This window comes from Pelodiscus sinensis, chromosome 9 (assembly GCF_052426305.1).
Source record: "Pelodiscus sinensis isolate ZL-2025 chromosome 9, ASM5242630v1, whole genome shotgun sequence".
Taxonomy (NCBI): domain Eukaryota; kingdom Metazoa; phylum Chordata; order Testudines; family Trionychidae; genus Pelodiscus; species Pelodiscus sinensis.
The window spans coordinates 27,243,382-27,261,255 of NC_143060.1; the positions used below are offsets into that span (position 1 = coordinate 27,243,382).

A 17,874-nucleotide genomic window follows, 5' to 3' on the forward strand; every position below is an offset into this window, starting at 1 on the left:
GAATATATTCTTCAAGCTATCAGCTATATTTTATTAATTATAACTGTGATTTACAATAGCTATTAATTATAATTTCTATTGCTTTGTGTCACCAACTTCAGGGATAACTTAATGTTTCAGTCAATGAAGATTTTGGATTGCTCTAAAGAAAATGTTAGTATTTCACTGAGCAAAATGTACAATAGGGTTTTCTTAGGTTTTATGTTTCCAAACATTAAATAACCCAACAAAACCCAGAATATGTATGTAATAATTTTAAAATAAAAGGGAAGAAGTATATGTTTTAAAGGCAAGAGAAGGAGCAAATTCCCAAATTTAGGTAGTGCAATAATTTCAGAATGAAGAAGGAAAGGAAAAGTACTCATTTGAAATTGATGATTTATTTCATTAAGAGAAATTCAGTCATTGTCTATTTCCAAGAAAGGTTATGTGGAAAACTCTTGCTTCAAAATCAGTTTCACTAGTGATTTATTTAAAAAAAAGTTGATCCAATGACAAGGAATATTTTGTATGCTTTGGTTCAATTATAAAACACAAAAGTACACCACCTCATCTATTTATCTCATTTTAAAGAGGCAAATTAGATGTAATTTAAATACTGGCTTACCTTTAAGTTCATCTCTGGCGAAAAAGGCAGCAAGACAATCTTGTAAGGTTACTACTGGACCCCAAAACCAGCTAGGAACACATGAGATAACAAACCTGAAACATCATTGACAGAAAACACAACAAATGTTCTGCTGGTATAGCAGAAACTGCAGTTTTAAAAACTAAGCACTATAAAAGAGAATCACTTACCTTTTAAAATACTCCACAAAAAATGCTATCCATCCTTGGGGAGCATATGCTTCGCCACATGAACCTGTCTTGATTAGAGAAGTCTGATGACTTGAAGAATGCAGTTTGGCAAGATCTTCCTTACCTGGAATAGGCAACGACAGATCCTGAAAGGTCTCCAGGGTAACAGACACCTATGCAAAAAATAAAATAGGGAGAAAAATTAGGATTTTGTTAAAAGAACAAAAGATTTGGTGTTTTATACCTAAAATTCCACTAGATGGCTATTTCTCATTTATCAGTTAGAACAAGATTTACCCGGTGTTGCTCAGTCCTTAATTTTTGTTTTTCACTTAAATCGTTGCACTGGGGTGGGGTTGGGAATGAGGGGTTCAGTGTGCATGCTTCTCCAGGGAGAAAAGACTACCACAACACACTCTCACTGCAGCAGCTTGGGGCCAGGTGAGAAGCACTTCTCTATGGCTGCTGCAGCTCCAGTGGGCACATGCAGGAGAGAGATGCATGTCTCTTAGCTGGGGCAGGTTCAGGTTTGTCTGCTCCCTGCACTCCCTAACCAGACTGAGGAATAGAGCAAACTATTCACTTTCCCCTTGCTACCTGAAGAAGGGAAACAGCCAGCTATATTCCTGTATGAGTGGAGAGGGGGCTCCTTAAAAGGCACCTGAGGAATGGGAGGTTCGGGATTGAGGCAGTCCCAAATGGAGGGAGTGGAGGGTGTCCCCAGCCAACCCCTTTCACCTGCCTGATTATTCGGCCTCTTTTCTGTATAGTTTTATGAAAAGCAATCCCATTCCAGGCACATCCTATTTTCCTGGCACAACCAAACCCTTACACTGCTTTAAGTTATGATAAGAGAAAGCTGTATATCAATTTTGGTGGCCCTAGCTCTTACAGTTTAAGAGTTCTTGAACAGACAGACAGACAGACATGCTCACCCACAGACAAACTCTCTCAAATATATAGTAGAAGAGACATGGATGTGGGTCAAACAGTGTTCCCTCTAAGTTGAGTGCTTGAGTGGCCACTTAGGAGAGATTCAAATGCCACCCAGCTCATTAGCAAAGCACCCACAGCTGGCAACACGTGTTTCTACTGGTGGTGCACATGTGCATATACCTCAAAAGGCAGACCAGGACTTCAAACTACTTTGAAAAAATCTAATTTTAAATGCCTTTAATGAGATCTGAATTTTCTCAGATCTCACTTGCACGATGAGGCTGCTGAAACAGTATGCCTATCTTTTTGCGTATTCCAAATAATTAGGCCTAGTCTACACTATATCCTGTCCTCCCATCAATCTAACACAGGCAACTTCAGTTACACAAACAGCATAACTGAAGTCGACACACTTAGACCTGCAATGTCTTCCATGGCAGTAAGTCCGGTGGCTGATGTTCTCCCATCAACTCTGCCTACTCTTCTTGTCATGGTTGATTACTGGAGTCAATTGGACAGTGCTGAGAGGTTGATTTATTCCGTATAAGACAACACAATAAATCAACTACTGGTGGATTGATTGCTGCAGCAACGATCCACCATAGAGTGGAGATGAGCCCTTAATGACTTGCCTTTTCTAATCCAATGTAGTCGTTGGACTATTTTATATTATATTACAGTTTTCCTTTAAAAAGTTGTGCGTGTTAGAAAGAGAAAGTTAATCACCTTGTGCAGTATCTGAGGTTCTTCGAGAAATGTCCTTCTATGGGGACAAATTGTAGTTGGCTAGGAAAGCAGCATAGTTGGCTATGTGGAATTGCAGGGTGAAGGAGGTATAAACTTTGCAGCCCAGGAGGTTGAGACATTTGGAGTCCTGTGGAGCTGATCTGTGCCGAGGGTGTTTAACCCTGTGATTTGCAGCCTTAACTACCAGGGAGTTGGGTTTAGGGTGGGAGAATAGGAAGTACATGCCCTTCGCCAGGACATAGTATTTTCTGTGAGAAGACAATTGAGAAGGAACTGAAGGGATCAGGACATGCAGCCAAACAGATTTGCAAGACACCTACTACGCATGTACATTCCTACCAGGCACTGCTAACAAAGATCTCTGATCAAAGATGCCAAGACACACTGTCACCTAGAGTGGAGCACCCACAGGGGCAACACTCAAAGAAGAACTCAGGGTAACCAGGGCTGGATTTTCTTCTAAATGAAGTTGGAGACATAAAAGATTCCTCCTTCATATCGGGTTCCATTCTTCTTCCGTAAACTGCTTTTCATGAATAAAGGATGTATGTTGGGGAAGGAGAAATCCTTTATTCTTATTTTAAAAGAGAGGAACTGAAAAGATGCACTTTGGAGCTTAAAGTATAAATAACTGAAGGAGCATTTCCGAGTGATATTAATAATCTGTGACTGACAGCACATAGATATTAGAGTCATTGGTTAGCTATAATACCACAGAAAAGGAATAGTGATAGAAATGTAGCCGTGTTAGTCTGGTGTAGCTGAAACAAAATACAGGACTATGTAGCACTTTAAAGACTAACAAGATGGTTTCTTAGATGATGAGCTTTCGTGGGCCAGACCCACTTCCTCAGATCAAATAGTGGAAGAAAATAGTCACAACCATATATACCTATTTTCTTCTACTATTTGATCTGAGGAAGTGGGTCTGGCCCACGAAAGCTCATCATCTAAGAAACCATCTTGTTAGTCTTTAAAGTGCTACATAGTCCTGTATTTTGTTACAGAAAAGGAACTGTGACTTTCACCTGCACATACATCTCACTGTGTGTCTAAGCAAAGTAACAGAATTGTTTAGCAAGTCTCAACAATAGTGGGAACCTCCTAAATGGTGGGAGGTAAGAGGAAGAAAAGGAAAACTTAGTTGCACTTAGTAAAAAAACAAACATCCACCATTTTAGAGTTTCAATTCAGCTTATATTTTTTCTAGCTGAAAATGAGAAGCAAGAGTCTTCATTAAAGAAGGGTCGCCACTGTCATTATTATAAACTGAGAAATTAAATTCAAGAGACGTAACTGCTGCAGAGCTCAGAAGAGGGACAATAGCTTTGCTAGAATGCCCAGGGAGTTCGCAACAAGAAAAATCCCAAAAGAAAGATTACACACACAAAAGTAAAATGACTGAAATTAACTATGTATGTTTTAATATAAAAATGAACATTAAATGCAAATCAGAATATCTCTTTAAACTCACCCGATCACAAGTCAGGCACTGCACTGAGCTTACGATGGTCCCATCAAATATGTCAGATATGACACTCTTGTATTTCTTGTGTTTCTTCTTTTTTGGAGAAGATACAGTTGGAACTTACATAAAAAGGCAAAAATAAAAATAGAGGGTTCAAAGTTCAGCACTTGACCTTTGATTCTTCTTTTCCTGAATCCATTTTTAACATGATATGATTAAATGACTGTGCACCACCTCTTCAGAATTGAGATAAAGGAATTAATTCTCTTTCCCTTATCTCATCTCTTATGGAACCAGACAGACAAATTATTGACAGCTATGGCTGAGTTAATATATCTCCTATGCTCACGTGTTCCTACAGGTTACTAGAGTGAAGGTGGACAAATATGCTTGATCTTTTTTTCTTTCCTAGTGAAATTTCCAAGGCTAGCATTCAAGTTAAATAAAAATCAAGACTATCAAATAGAGAAAATTTAGAATCCTTGGCCTAGAACTCTCAGATAAAGGCCAATTTTAAACACATTCTCAGAGTATAAAATGGGTACATCTGAGATCATATGCTAAACTCATTTGATCCTAACAGTTTTGTAGGGAGTCTTCAACACAACTTAGTTCAAGGAAACCAAATAATACAGACTCAAAATACTAAGCCAATGATTATGCTGGGACCAACTGGGGTGAGTTTAAGACACAGATACAGAATTTAAAAAACAGACTGACCAAAAAAAGAAAACCTGTCCCCTGATGAGACCATCTAAGTCAGGGGTGGGTAATAATTTTTTGCCGGGGGCCAGTTCGAAAATTTTTGAAGTGGCTTCGGGCCACACAGAAAGGGGCAGGGCATCAAGCAGAAGGGGGGGCGATGTTTCCAGGTTCCCATCCCCAAGCAATGATTGGTCTGGGGGTAAGGGAGTGCCTTTGTCCCCACCCCAAGTTCTCCAAAGTGCCCATGCCCCTGGTGTGGGAGGAGACTTCCTTCACTCCCCTGCCCCCAGGCCAATTAGGGCCTGGAGGCAGAGGAGCGTGCGAATCCTTCTCCGCCCTGCCCCTGCCCTGCGAGCAGCGCTTCATAGTGCCACGTGCTCACCAGAAAAGCACAGGGAAGCCGGGGGCCAAGGGAAGCCGGAGGAGAGCAGGGGCCGTTGGAGGGGGAGGGTGCAAGAGCGGCTTCACAAGCTGCACTTTTGGGGGGCAAGAACCGTGGGTTGGCCACAGCTGGTGTTGAGGGAGGCATCACATAGCCAGCTTCCAGGTCTCTGCTGGTCACATGGGCCAGAGCAGAATGCACTCCGCTCCCACTCCAGCCTGGCGCCCCCCCCAGCATGGTGCCCGGCAAGTGCCCCTTCCTGCCCCCTTTTGCTACGACTCTGCCACGCTCCTTAATCCCCCGCCCCTGCCAGATGTGGCAGGGGAAAATTGTCCCCTTCCGTCTGAGGGAAACAGGAAGTACCGGACATTGCACATGTCTGGTATTTTCTGAGGTTTTTTTCCCAGACGGAGCCTGCAAATACCAGACTGCCCAGGTGAATACCGGACACCTGGCAACCCTAGTTGAGACCGCCATCAACTTCTTAATGCTTTGAGTAGCCTATCTCAGGGTCCTTGGGACTAAAGCTGTGACAGACAGTGGGACAGAACATGTTAGAATGGGACTTCAGATCACTTCTCTGCCAAGCTATTCATAGGTTCTTCCAGATGAAAGAAAGGGACAGGTAGCTTGAGGAGTAGAGTAAGAAAGAGCTGCTCCTGTTGAAAAAGACTTCCATTTTGATGTCAATGCCATAAAAGGACCTGTAAGGAGTCTAGGCCAGCAATATGGCCTCCTTCTGACCCAGAAGAGGAAGGGCCCTCTAAGAACACTTGGAGCCCAGCCTCACCCAGCTTCGCCCACAGGAAGGCGGGACTCAGGGTATAAAAGCTCAGTGCTCAATTGGAGCCCAGTGGCTGAACAGACCAGATACTTGCTCCCTGCTCCCGCAGCGAAGGGCCCAGCCAGACTGTGCCCGATGGGAGAACTGGGTTGGGCCTCCAGTACCCCTGCCAGCCCCCGGAGGCCGCTGCCATGGCCTGAACACCCGCTGAGGCCTCCAGAACCCTCACCAGGACCCAATGACTGAACCGGACCACCTGGGCCCTGCTGGAGCCAGAGCCAGAACCGATGGACATACTGCCAGTGCCTCCATCCTCAGCTGACTCTGAAGAGCAACATGTGAGCCAGGCAGGCCCCCAAGTAGTCCAGGGACTGCCGATCCCGGGGCGACTGATGAGATGGAAGTCAGGTGGGCAGCACATTGCCACTTGGATCCCTGCTGACCCACAAACCTGGTCAGCATGCTGTAGTCCAGATCCCCAGCGACCCAGTGGCCACCATCTGCCACTGTCACTTCCCCCTCTGCACTTGTCGGCTCTCTGCCCAGCTGGGACTTGGCCAGAAACTTAAACTGTTACTGAACCCCCCCTAGTAAACATTTGTCTTTCTGCCCTGCCCTGACCCAGGGCTGGGCCTTATAAACTGCTTAGTTATAGACTGTGACATTGCAATTGCCCTTGAACGGACAATAGTGTGAGTCAGCACTGCCTCCCGCTGTCATAGACCCTCTACAGAGAGACATATAGTCAGGGAATGAAGTAGGAGAATTACTGTGGTGAAAGAAGAAACTGCTATAAAAACATATCCCTTGTGCTGGGAGACAGCAGTAACAGAGAAGGAGCACTGTCAGAGCTAACCGTGCAGGCAGTGAGAGGCTAGCCCTTTCAGGTACTGACCAATTACAAATGAGTAGACTGTAGAATGCAAGCAGCATAAACAGACTCTTGACTATTCTGTGTTTGTAACAGGAATAACGACTGTTCTAATGGCTGAACTCGCCTATAGCAGTAGGGACAGGCATGAGTTCTTTTACCCTGGGAGACTCAACTGAAGCCTTTGTCCCTGAAAGAAGCCTAACGCTTGAATACCCAATAGGCTCCTTCCCAAACTCTTCTCTGAAGACAATACCTTTTTTTGTTCTATGAGCATTCTTCCCTCTACCTCAATTTTTCCAACCAGGTTCTATAAAGAGATCAAGAAAAATATTGTTCCAGGCTTCAAGAGCAAGGAGACAAACAACTGAAGGGGCAGGAAAGGCTACAGATACACAATTATCTATAGTGACTGGTAATGATACACTATTCTTCAATAGAGTGAAAAGAGACAGCACTGTAGAAAACATGGGAATAAGTTCTATACCCCATTAACAGTTTTAAAGCTCTAAGTAGAGGCCTGGAAGGATATCTAGAATCAATATTAAATTTAAAAACAAACCTAATGGCACCCTTATAAATAATGCAATGCAAGGAGAAAAAAGTAGTATATACCTTTTTTGTGTGCAGTTGCCAATCCAGACCATAATGAAGCTGATTTTGGAGGAGTGGTTGATAAATGTGCATTCACTCCTTCATTGGAGGGAGGGCTTTGTGGTGCGGACAGATCGGTCATATGGACATCATTGATGTAATCTGCAACAGAAATCTGTATTACTTCCCAACTAAATTTTCCCAGTGGTAACATTTTGCTCCAGATTGAACTGCAAAATAGTCAGATAACTTATATTTTAGCAGCACACCAGTAGGTTACTGATTAAATGTTTGCATGTAAGAAAATTCGTTCTAATTAGGGATGTCAATATGTAGACGACTGTACGATTACCCAATAAGCCTGAGTTAATCTTGTCCACTACATGAACTCCCCACCCTTGCTGCCTCTCTCACTGTGGGGGAGCCAGTGCCTGTGAGGAGCTGGCTTAAAAGCTGGCAATCCACAAGCATCGGATTCACCTGCCCCACTCCCCGCACTGCTGCCTCTGAATCAGCATAGAGGGTGGGGGAGGCAGGTAGGGGGCCAATGCACACAGGGATTCAGCTTTCAAGCAGGATCTCCACACATGCCACCTCCACAGACCCACCTGGCTCCACTCTTTCTGACTCCTACAGAGGCAGTGGGAGGAGAGGGCAGGCAGAAGCCAGTTCCCCCCAGCACCAGCTCCGCGTGAGAGAGGAAGGCTGCCACGAAGTAGCATCTGTCCACGACAGACTGGATTCACTAAGGACAGTGAGGGGTCTGAGCTGCCCACGGACAGAGGTTGCTTCAGCAACCCAAGGAGCAGCCTCTGTCCGTGGGAAGCTCAGACCCCCCCCCCCTTCCAGACAGGGTCTGCTGCCACCCCGCCTTCTGTATCAGAGGCAGCAGCACAGGTGGCAGGTGGGAGCTGGTCTGCATGGAAAGGCAGTTTTTAAACTCTCTCCCCTTGCAGATCAGCTTCCGCCTGCCATCCCGCACTGCTGCCTCTGATATAGAGGCAGCAGCACAGGGTGGCACGGGGAGGGACCAGGAGCACACTGGCTGCCGTCCTGTCTCCAGGGTCTATCAAATAGTTGTGTAACCATTAGAATTTCATGTGGTTACACAACTATTCAATTACATGCTATCTAACATCCCTAGTTTTAATTCAGAAACTCAAAGTAGAAATGATGAATCAAAAACATCTGAATGCAATCACCAATTGTAATGTTATCTGAAGTCTTTCAATTGTTGCAAATCTTAACTAGTTGGTAAATAGTCACTGGACTTCAAAATGGATTAAATAAATATATAATAAAAGTATCACATTAATGAACTTAAGCACCAGTTTAGAAACCCGTCTACTCTAACAGGATACATGACAAACATGACAAGTTATATATACCTACAATGGTTTCACTCATTTTCACTTTAATATGCATTTCAGATACTACAGGCTAAAGCTCTAAAATCTGTGACTCTCTGGTCCAGCAACATCCATTGTCTGGTAGGATCACAGATACTGCTGGACCAGAAAGCCCTGTCTGGCCAGGTTCAGAAGCGCAGCCTGGGCTGGGCTTGGCAGTGGGGAATGCAGCCCCAGTGAGGCAAGCACAGTAGGGAGCACAGCCCTAGCTGGGTTTGGAGGTAGTGGGGCCACCAGCCAGGAGTGCAGCCTGGCTGGGGCTGGCACAGTGGGGAATGCAGACTCATCTCGGGATGGTATGCTAGGAAGTACAGTCTCGGTTGGAGCTGGTGCAGTAGAGGGTGCAGCCCTGCCTGGGGCTGATGGCAGGGAGCGCAGTCCCAGCCGAGGCTGAAGGCAGCAGGACCGGCAGCCAGGATCACAGTCCCCGCCGGGGCTGGTGGCGGAGAGCACAGCCTCAACCAGGGGTGGAGTCAGCGGGGCCAGCAGCTGGGTGCGCAGCTAGGGCCATGGAAGGTGCAGCCCCAGCCAGGGCTGGATGCAGCAGAGCAGGCCCCTATTTGGGGCTGGCACAATGGGGGAGACAGCCCCAGCCAAGGTTGGCATACTGGGGGACTAGAGGCAGTGGCAGAGAGCACAGACCCAGCCAGGAGTAGAGCCTACAGCCAGGCAGGGAAGCCTTGACCTCCCCATGTCCATCAAACTCCGTGGACCACTCAGGTCCCAAGGGTGCAGGACCAGGGAGGTCCAACCTGTAATATGATTTTGTTTTAACTACACATTAGCAACTGATCATATAGTCACCTGAAATTCTGCTGTGTATTTGCACTTTGACGGTTCCTGGATTATGTAAAAACTCAGCAGTTTCTGAAGCAATGTTTGTGTCTTTTTTTAAATCCTCCATAGAACTTGCCAGGTTAAGCTTGTTATACAGAGTTTTTTCTTTCTGCCAATCTTTGGATGTGAGGGAGTGGTTTTCATCATCTTGAATTAACATAGTAGCCTCTGCATGGTCCTCTGAGAAGGGTCTGGAACCAGTCTCATTCTCTGCCTTATCACTGCTACCACAAGATTCACAGGATTGGAAATCTACATCTGATAGGCTCTTGTCTTCTTCCACATTTTCTTCTATACTTGTAGACTGGGTATCTTCTATTTCCATGACTGGCTCCTTTAGCTCTTCATGAAGTAGATCCATTAGGCAACGCAGGAATTCTTGTGCATCCTGGAATTTAAAATAAAGTACATAATCCCTTTTTACATTTGGAAGAGATGCATATATTGGTGTCAGAACAAGATCAAACAACAAAAAACTAAAGCTGGGTACTAGTAGAAAAAATAAAGTAAATGCCACCCGCCCAGTTTAGGATGTAAAAGAAAATTAGACTTTCGGTCCAAATAATGTTTCATTCTGGATTTTGTAACCTCCTACACAAGTTCCATTTCATGTCATAAGGGGTTTTACTTGGCAACTTTCCTTCTCATGCTTTTACTCATCACAAAGCTTACAGTCTGTGCCAGAATTTTTTAATTCTTAAAACATGTCTTGCGTGGTCTCTGAGATACAAAGGCTCCTTGGCCTAAAGGGTCCCGTTTTTACACATACCTCACATGATATCTGTCCATAAAAAGTAACAGGTAAGGCAGCCACAGAAAGCTTGTAACTCATCAAGATTTATAATCACTGCAAGATGTACGTATGGGTAATATTTAAGAAATTATAAATATATGTTAAAAGTATGCATTATGGGCTTGGAGTAAATGTTAATCACCAAAGGATAATGTCTTAGTGAATGCCTATTCAGCAAGAGGGAGATGCCACCCCCTGGTTTTGCCGTAGATACAAGGCTCAATTGTTTAGCCTTGCCCAATACCAAAACTTTCAACATAAAACCGTCAGAGGCAAATGCAAACAAACAAAACCATTTGAAGGTAAAAAAGATAAATAACTAAACCTGACAAGATTGGGGTTCACCCTGTCTATGAACAGAAACAAAAAACTATTTCAGGATAACACAGAGAAGAGAAAACATCTTTTCCATTGACATACTGAGGAACAAAGTGTCCTCATCAAAAATTGGATCCTAGATTCTGTGAAATTATAAAACAGACTGGGCACTGGAGAGTGGGGAAACCTATTTTATTAGCTAGGAAAAATAACTATCAATAAGTGTAGACCCAGGTTCATATTTTGATAACTATTTGTTTCATCATGTATCTCATTTGTTGTTATCTTCATTCTTTCTTAAATAAGTCTACTTTTTTTACACATGGTCACAAGTGATGTATGATTTGCAGGAGCAGCTTTTTAAGGTAAAATTAGTTAACTGGAGCACATTGCACATTTGGGGGCAGATCTGGGATTTCTGTGAATAGTCCGTGTCCGGGGCAGAGGACTGATTCAAATGGACTGGGGTGGACCTTTTGTTAACCTGGAAGGTGTAGGCAGCCCAGAGAAAAGTGTTCAAGTAGCTGAAAGGCTAATGTGGCAGGCTGTTTCCTGACACCATTGGAGGTAGGGGGTAACAAGGTGATTCTCAGCCCTGGTACCTCAAGAACCATCACAATGACATGTGCATTCTAATTCATACAACCACCAAAAATCTGGTTAGCTTTCAGTAGTGCTCTTAATAGAGGCTGTTGGTAAAGGAATCTAACTCATAATAGAAGACTTTCATATTTTTTATTTTTTTTGCAACACCTAAACAAGTCCTTATGTACACTTGTCAAGGAAATCACATTTGCACCTTTCAAAAGAATCAAGTTTAATTTGTCCCAGCTCTCCAGCTGTTCCAGCCATACCTGGACAGGAGAAGGAAACAAAGTGAGTATTGTAGATTCATTCTCCAACAATTCAGCAATTTCTTGCAGGAGGAGTAGCTGTGCTGTAGTGGGAATGGCACTGCTGCCTTACTTTCAGTTTGAGCAAGAAGAGGGCAGAAGTGTGACCTCTTCCTGGTTTCTGGTGTTCTCATCTTCATGTTCATTCATTAATTCCTGGTTTGTTGTTCTTAACCACTGTTTATTCTTATTGAACAAAAAGTCTCAGAGAGGTAGCCGTATTAGTCTATAACTTTAAAAACAATGAGTAGTCCAATGGCATGTTAGAGACTGTAAAGAAATAAGGGCAGTTACTCACCTCGTGCTGTAATGACAGTTCTTTGAGATGTGTGCCCCAGGGGTGCTCCACTGTTGGTGTCAGGCTTATTCAGTGCTGCGGAGTGGAGACTTTTTCTAGAAGTATCTGGTCGGCTACGAATGCTCGAGGGAGTGTGTGCTGTTGGCGCCTTTGGAGTTCACGTGTGGCCTGACTCCCCTCAGTTGTTTTGTAAACGCCCTCTTGCATGAGTGTCAAATCAAAGAAGAGGGAGGAGGCTGGGTCATGAAGCAACCATGGGGACACCCATCTTGAAGAATTGTCATTACTGCACAAGGTGAATAACTTCGCTTTCTTCTTTGAGTGATGTTCCCGTGGGTGCTCCACTGCTGGTGACTACTTAGCAGTATCCAAATATGGTAGGTGGGCTTCAGCAAGGTTTTATGTGCAGATGAAAGGACTGTGCTGGCTACTGCTGAACTCATGTAGAAATTGCATAGTGTCTCATGAAAGTATGGTAGAGGACCAAGTAGCCACACAACAGATATCTTTGAGCAGTACTCCTTTCAAGAAGGCTGTTGATGCTGCCACCGAGTGATGAAACTGATAGATCTTGTTGTTTCAGGAACATAATGTAGTCAAGGACTGTGCAGAAAGCTGTGGTGGAGATTTGGGTGTTTTACTCGCACACCAAGTCATAAAACATCTCCACTTATACAGGTAAGTATTATGAGTGGTCTGTCATCTACTATGGATTAAGATGTTCCTTACTTGTTATGAACATCTCTGTTCTGCCTCTGAGAACCAGAGAGGAACCATGCTGTTGGATGTAGAGTTTGCAGTTGCAGATGGCAAAGGGTGCCCCTGTTCTTCAAAAAGAAATATGGACAGGTCAGAAGTGGGTAGGAAGGTTGGAAAGACATCTGATAGAGATAGGGAAACCAGATCTGCCTGGCCCATGCTGGGGCTCTGAGTATGAATAAGGCATTGTCTGACTATCTTGCAGAAGACTCTGGGGATGAGCAGGATGGGAGGAAAGGCATAGAGGAGGTGAGTATTCCATGCGATATGGAAGGCATCTCCCAGAAAACTGGGCCCTATGCCTGATCTGGAGCAATACTGAGGGCACTTGGTGTTGTGGCACATTGCGAAGAGATCTACTGACGGCCAACCCCATTGGTGGAAGATGTCATGCAGGACCCAGGTATGGAGTTCCTACTCGTGTTATATTTCAAACTGGTGGCTGAGGGTTTCCGCAATAACAGTTTTGATTCCAGGTAGGTATGATGCAGTGATCGTGATATTGTTGTGGATACACTAGTTCCACAAGTATACTGCCTTCACACAGAAAGAACGGGAACATTCAGGAACATGCAGGCCCCTATCAATTGATGTAAAACATCGTAATTACATTGTCTGTAAAGATGTCTACCTTAGAACCCTGGATGTGTATACGGAAGTGTTTGCAGGCATCATGTATGGCTTGAAGCTCCAGGAGATTGATATGGAGCCTGGACTCGTGGGCGGACCACTTGCCTTGAGCGAAGTGATGTTGGAAACGAGTGCCACAGCCGAGGAAGAACACATCCATGGTAATGTGGCCGGATCATGATATTGTTGTGGATACACTAGTTCCACAAGTATACTGCCTTCACACAGAAATGTTCTCTGGTACCAGATCTCTTTGGTGCCAGAGTACCTGGTGCCACAGTCTGTTTCAGACTGGATTCTGCTGTCTGTTTATGGTTCAAGAGCTTTATCAAATAGCAGCTTACGTATTCTCAGCTCTCTGTCCTTCAAGCACTGGCTGTAAGACTATGGCAATGCACGCACACTTCTGGGGTACATGTGTCTCCCCCAGGCAGTGAATACAAGACTTGTGGCCATCTGAAGTAGGTATAGGGTCATGGCACTTCTCACATTTTTTAAAACTGGGGGAGCCCGGCATATTTTTTTAAACTCTTCTATGGAGGGGCGGCTCTCTCTTCTCTCTCTTCAATGAACTAAAGTAGTAGTAAACCTAATTCAATAATTTAATTCAACAATATTTATCTTAATTGTTTAAGATATTGTCAGTCTATCACAGTTTCAATGGCTGAAATTCAAATTACAGAGCGGCCAAAGGCTTTTGGTCTTACAATCCTGATTGGGAACAAGCTAACCATCAAGGATTGATAAAGTTTGGTTGTGGGAGGGCCCAAACTCTCAATGAGACACCTAGGTCACTTTAGTACTGTGTGACAGGACATCTGCTTTGCTCTGGCCCTTTAAGGGATTAAAACCCAGCCCTGGATGAGGGCTGGGGCCATGGAGCAAGCAGCTGCAGCAGATAGCTGCCAATTAAGGCCTAGCTGTGGGCTGTATAAATAAGGGCTCCTGGAGGGAGGGAAGAGAGAGACACTTTTGTTCTGGCTGGGGAACAGGAGGAACCTAGCCGTTAGGGAAGCCAGAACCTTCCTGATTTAGAGTAAGGCTGGGGAAAAAGTCAGCCAGAGCTGGAGAAGCTCTGGCCAAGCAAGGTACCAGGCTTCAGGGCCTGAAGCAAGGCCTCAAAGTGCTAGGGCTGCAGGGAGGGAGCCAAGATAGGCAAAAGCAGCAGGTTCACAACCCTTTGCCCATGATAAGTGACCATTTCAGACTGTAGTTTGCCCCTGTGGCAGGGGCTAGATGAAGACTGACAGTGGATCACTGAGGTAAGGTGGGCATAGGGAGACTGGCAGTCCCCAGAGGGGAAGGACTCCAGAGTGTTGGGGCACTGCGGTAGGGCAGTACCTAGGTACGAGGGTGCCACTGTCTGGGAGAGTCAGCCCTGGCCTAGAGTACTGGTGAACAACTAACAGCAGGTGAGACAGAAAGGGGCGCTTCAGCACCAAAAAGGCTAATTCCTGGCTACGTCTAGACTGCAGGCTTCTTTCGGAAGCTTTTTTATGGAAGAGATCTTCCAAAAAACTTCTTCCGAAAGAGAGCATCCACACACAAAAGCTCATCGAAAAAGTGATGCGCTTTTTTGAAAGTGTGTCCAGACCGATTGGATGTTCTCTTACATAAGAGAAAAGATGGTTACTTACCTGTAACTGTTGTCCTTCGAGATGTGCTGCTCATGTCCATTCAAATTAGGTGCGCGTGCGCGCGCCATGTGCACAGTTCCTGGAGCATTTTTCCCCCAGCAGTACCTTTCGAGCCAGCAGGTCGCCCTCTGGAGTGGCGCCGCAACAACAGAGCATAAGTACCCCTGCAGGCCCTCCCCCTCCTCAGTTCCTTCTTGCTGGAGACTCTGACGAAGGGAAGGCGGGGGGATCGAATGGACATGAGCAACACATCTCAAAGAACAACAGTTACAGGTAAGTAATCCTCTTTTCTTCTTCGAGTGGTTGCTTATGTGCATTCGAATTAGGTGAATCCCTAGCCAAAACTTGTGGAGGTGTGGTCAGAGGCCCAACCCAGAAATCAATTCAAGTGACTACTTTCTAATACGCTTTTCTTTGATTACGTTACAGAACTGAACTTAAAACTGCAGAACCCAGGGCTGTGTCACTCCTTGCTTGCTGCGTAATGGCATAATGCACAGTGAACGTATGGACCAAGGACCACGTGGCTGCCCTACAGACATTTACAATCGGGACCTGAGCCACGAACGCTGTAAAGGATGCATTCGCTCACGTGGAGTGGGCCATCATGTGAGGCGGGTCTTTGCCTGCTAACACGTAACACTCCTTTATACAGGACGAGACCCTCTCATCCTTTCCGTAAATGAAATAAAAAGTTGGGACGACTTGCGGAAGTGTCTGGTTCTGTCTACACAGAAGGATAACGCTCTCTTGGCATCAAGAGAGTGGAGGGCTTGTTCCCTAGAGGACTTATGGGGCTTTGGGTAAAACACGGGCAAGTATATGTCTTGGTACATATGGAAGGCGGACACTACCTTCAATAGGAATGCTGGGTGGGGACGTAAACTGACCCTATCTGCTGAAAAGAGCAAGTAAGGGGGCTCTATCGTCAGCGTCTTGAGCTCTGACACCCTCCTCGCTGAAGCAATTGCCACTATAAATGCTACTTTAAGGGAGAGGTGCTTTAATGACCATGTGGCCAGCAGTTCAAAGGGTGGGGACATGAGTTTGGTAAGTACTAAACTGAGGTCCCTCTGGGGCACTGGCGGTTTCACATGTGGGAAAAGCCTATCTAGACCCTTAAGGAACTCTTAACCAAGTGGCTCGCGAATAAGGACCTGTTCCCTTCCCCCCTGTGGAAAGCCGACAGAGCCGCAAGGTGCACCCTAATGGATGCCGTGGAAAGGCCAACCCACCTTAGCCCCAGGATATATTCCAACACCAGAGGGGTGGGTGCTGTACTAGGATCTATACTTGTATCCTCAACCCACCGTGAAAATCTTATCCACTTACCTGAGTACACTGCCCTTGTAGCAGGCTTTCTACTACTCAGCAGTACCGATCTCACAGCCTCAGAATAATTTAGTTCTGCACCAGTTAGCCATGGATAAGCCACACTGTTAGATGGACGGATTTGACATTCGGGTGGTACAAGAGACGTCCCCCACCTCCCACTCTTGAATGATTACATCTGGGACTGCAGATATGGCTTGAAGCTTGTCCTGGAGTATGTCCAGGAGGATCGGATACCAGAACTGCCTGGGCCAGTCTGGAGCTATTAAGAGGACTAGTGCTTGAGTCTCTTGACTCTGATGAGAACCTTGTGAATCAACAGGAATGGGGGAAACACGTATAGCAGTCTCTTGGGCCAATTGGATACTAGTGGATCCCAACCCTTGGACCATGAACAAGAAATAGGCTGGACACTTCGGAAGAGCCCCCATAATATGTCCTCCCTTATGGACCACTCGAGTCCCGAATGAGCGGCTCAGTTCGTCCGCTAAGATGTTCTTGTTCCCTGGTAGATACATTGCCTGTAGGTGAATACCATGGGCTATACAAAAATCCCAAAGAAGTAGAGCTTCTTGACAAAGGGGAGAAGTGCGAGCACCACCCTGTTTGTTTATATAAAACACGTCTGCCGTGTTGTCCACATACACTAGCCCCGAGTTGGTCAAGAGGTGGGGAAGGAAGATTTTGCACGCTCTCCGAACTGCCCTCAACTCTCTGACATTTATATGTAGGTCTCTCTCCAGAGGATTCCATAGACCCTGCATCCTGTGGTGGTCCAAGTGAGCCTCCCAACCTAGGTCTGAAACATCAGTAACTAGTCTCACAGTGGGTGTCTCATTCAGGAACGGGATACCCTTGCACACTTCCCTTTCTTGAGTCCACCAGTGCAGTGACTGGAGTACTTCCTGTGGAAGCGACAGCACCGAGTCCCAATGCGTGAGTCTGGCTGGATGACCAGGCCAACCATGCCTGTAATGGCCTGAGTCTCAGTCTGACATGGGGAACCACGTGCATGAATGACGCCATATGGCCTAGTAGTCTCATACAGTTTCTTGCCATCATGAGGGAGGATAGCTGAAGTCCCTGAATAATGTGTGTCAATATTGTGAATCTGGTTGTGGGAAGGGATGCTCTGCCTGCAATGGCGTCCAGATGTGCCCCCACAAATTGTGTGTCTTGCGAGGGAGTTAACATGGACTTTTCCTCGTTTATCAGAAGTCCCAGCTCCCCAGACAGAGACTTTATTAAGTCTATGTGAAAGAGGATTAGATCTCTTGATCGCGCTCTGATGAGCCAGTCATCCAGATAAGGGAAAACCTGCACTCTGTGTGTTCTGAGGAAAGCTGCTACCACCGCCATGCACTTGGTGAACGTCCTCGGGGCGGTGGAGACACCAAAGAGCAGGACTGTGAACTGGAAATGCCCTACCATGAACCTTAGGTAGAGTCTGTGCATCGGCCGTATGGCTACATGAAAATAAGCATCCCTTAAATCGAGGGTCACGTACCAGTCTCCTGTCTCTAACATGGGAATAATGAAGGCGAGCGTGACCATCCTGAACCTCATTGTCTTTATGAGCTGGTTGAGGTCTCTGAGGTCCAGGATTGGCCTGAGACCCCCTTTTGGTTTGGGGATGAGAAAATATCTGGAATAAAAACCCCATCCCTTGGAAACCCCTTGGGA

The 17,874-nt window shown here is 45.6% G+C and overlaps 1 protein-coding gene across 7 annotated transcripts in view; it reads right to left on the reverse strand.

The window, feature by feature from the left end:
* Nucleotides 1-17,874, reverse strand: part of USP33 (ubiquitin specific peptidase 33) — a 106,245-nt gene that overhangs the window by 30,739 nt on the left and 57,632 nt on the right. For 6 of the 7 annotated variants that reach the window (XR_012905932.2, XM_075936302.2, XM_075936303.2 and 3 more), the window contains 5 exons: nt 9,499-9,919; nt 7,307-7,447; nt 3,956-4,068; nt 799-971; nt 608-702 (listed from right to left, as the gene is read on the reverse strand). Coding sequence is in view for 6 of the 7 variants with exons in the window: in XM_075936302.2 (XP_075792417.1) it covers nt 608-702; nt 799-971; nt 3,956-4,068; nt 7,307-7,447; nt 9,499-9,919 (943 nt within the window). In the remaining variant the exon portion in view is untranslated. The remainder of the gene's footprint in view (nt 1-607; nt 703-798; nt 972-3,955; nt 4,069-7,306; nt 7,448-9,498; nt 9,920-17,874) is intronic. The other variant, XM_006129575.5, reaches the window with a different exon arrangement.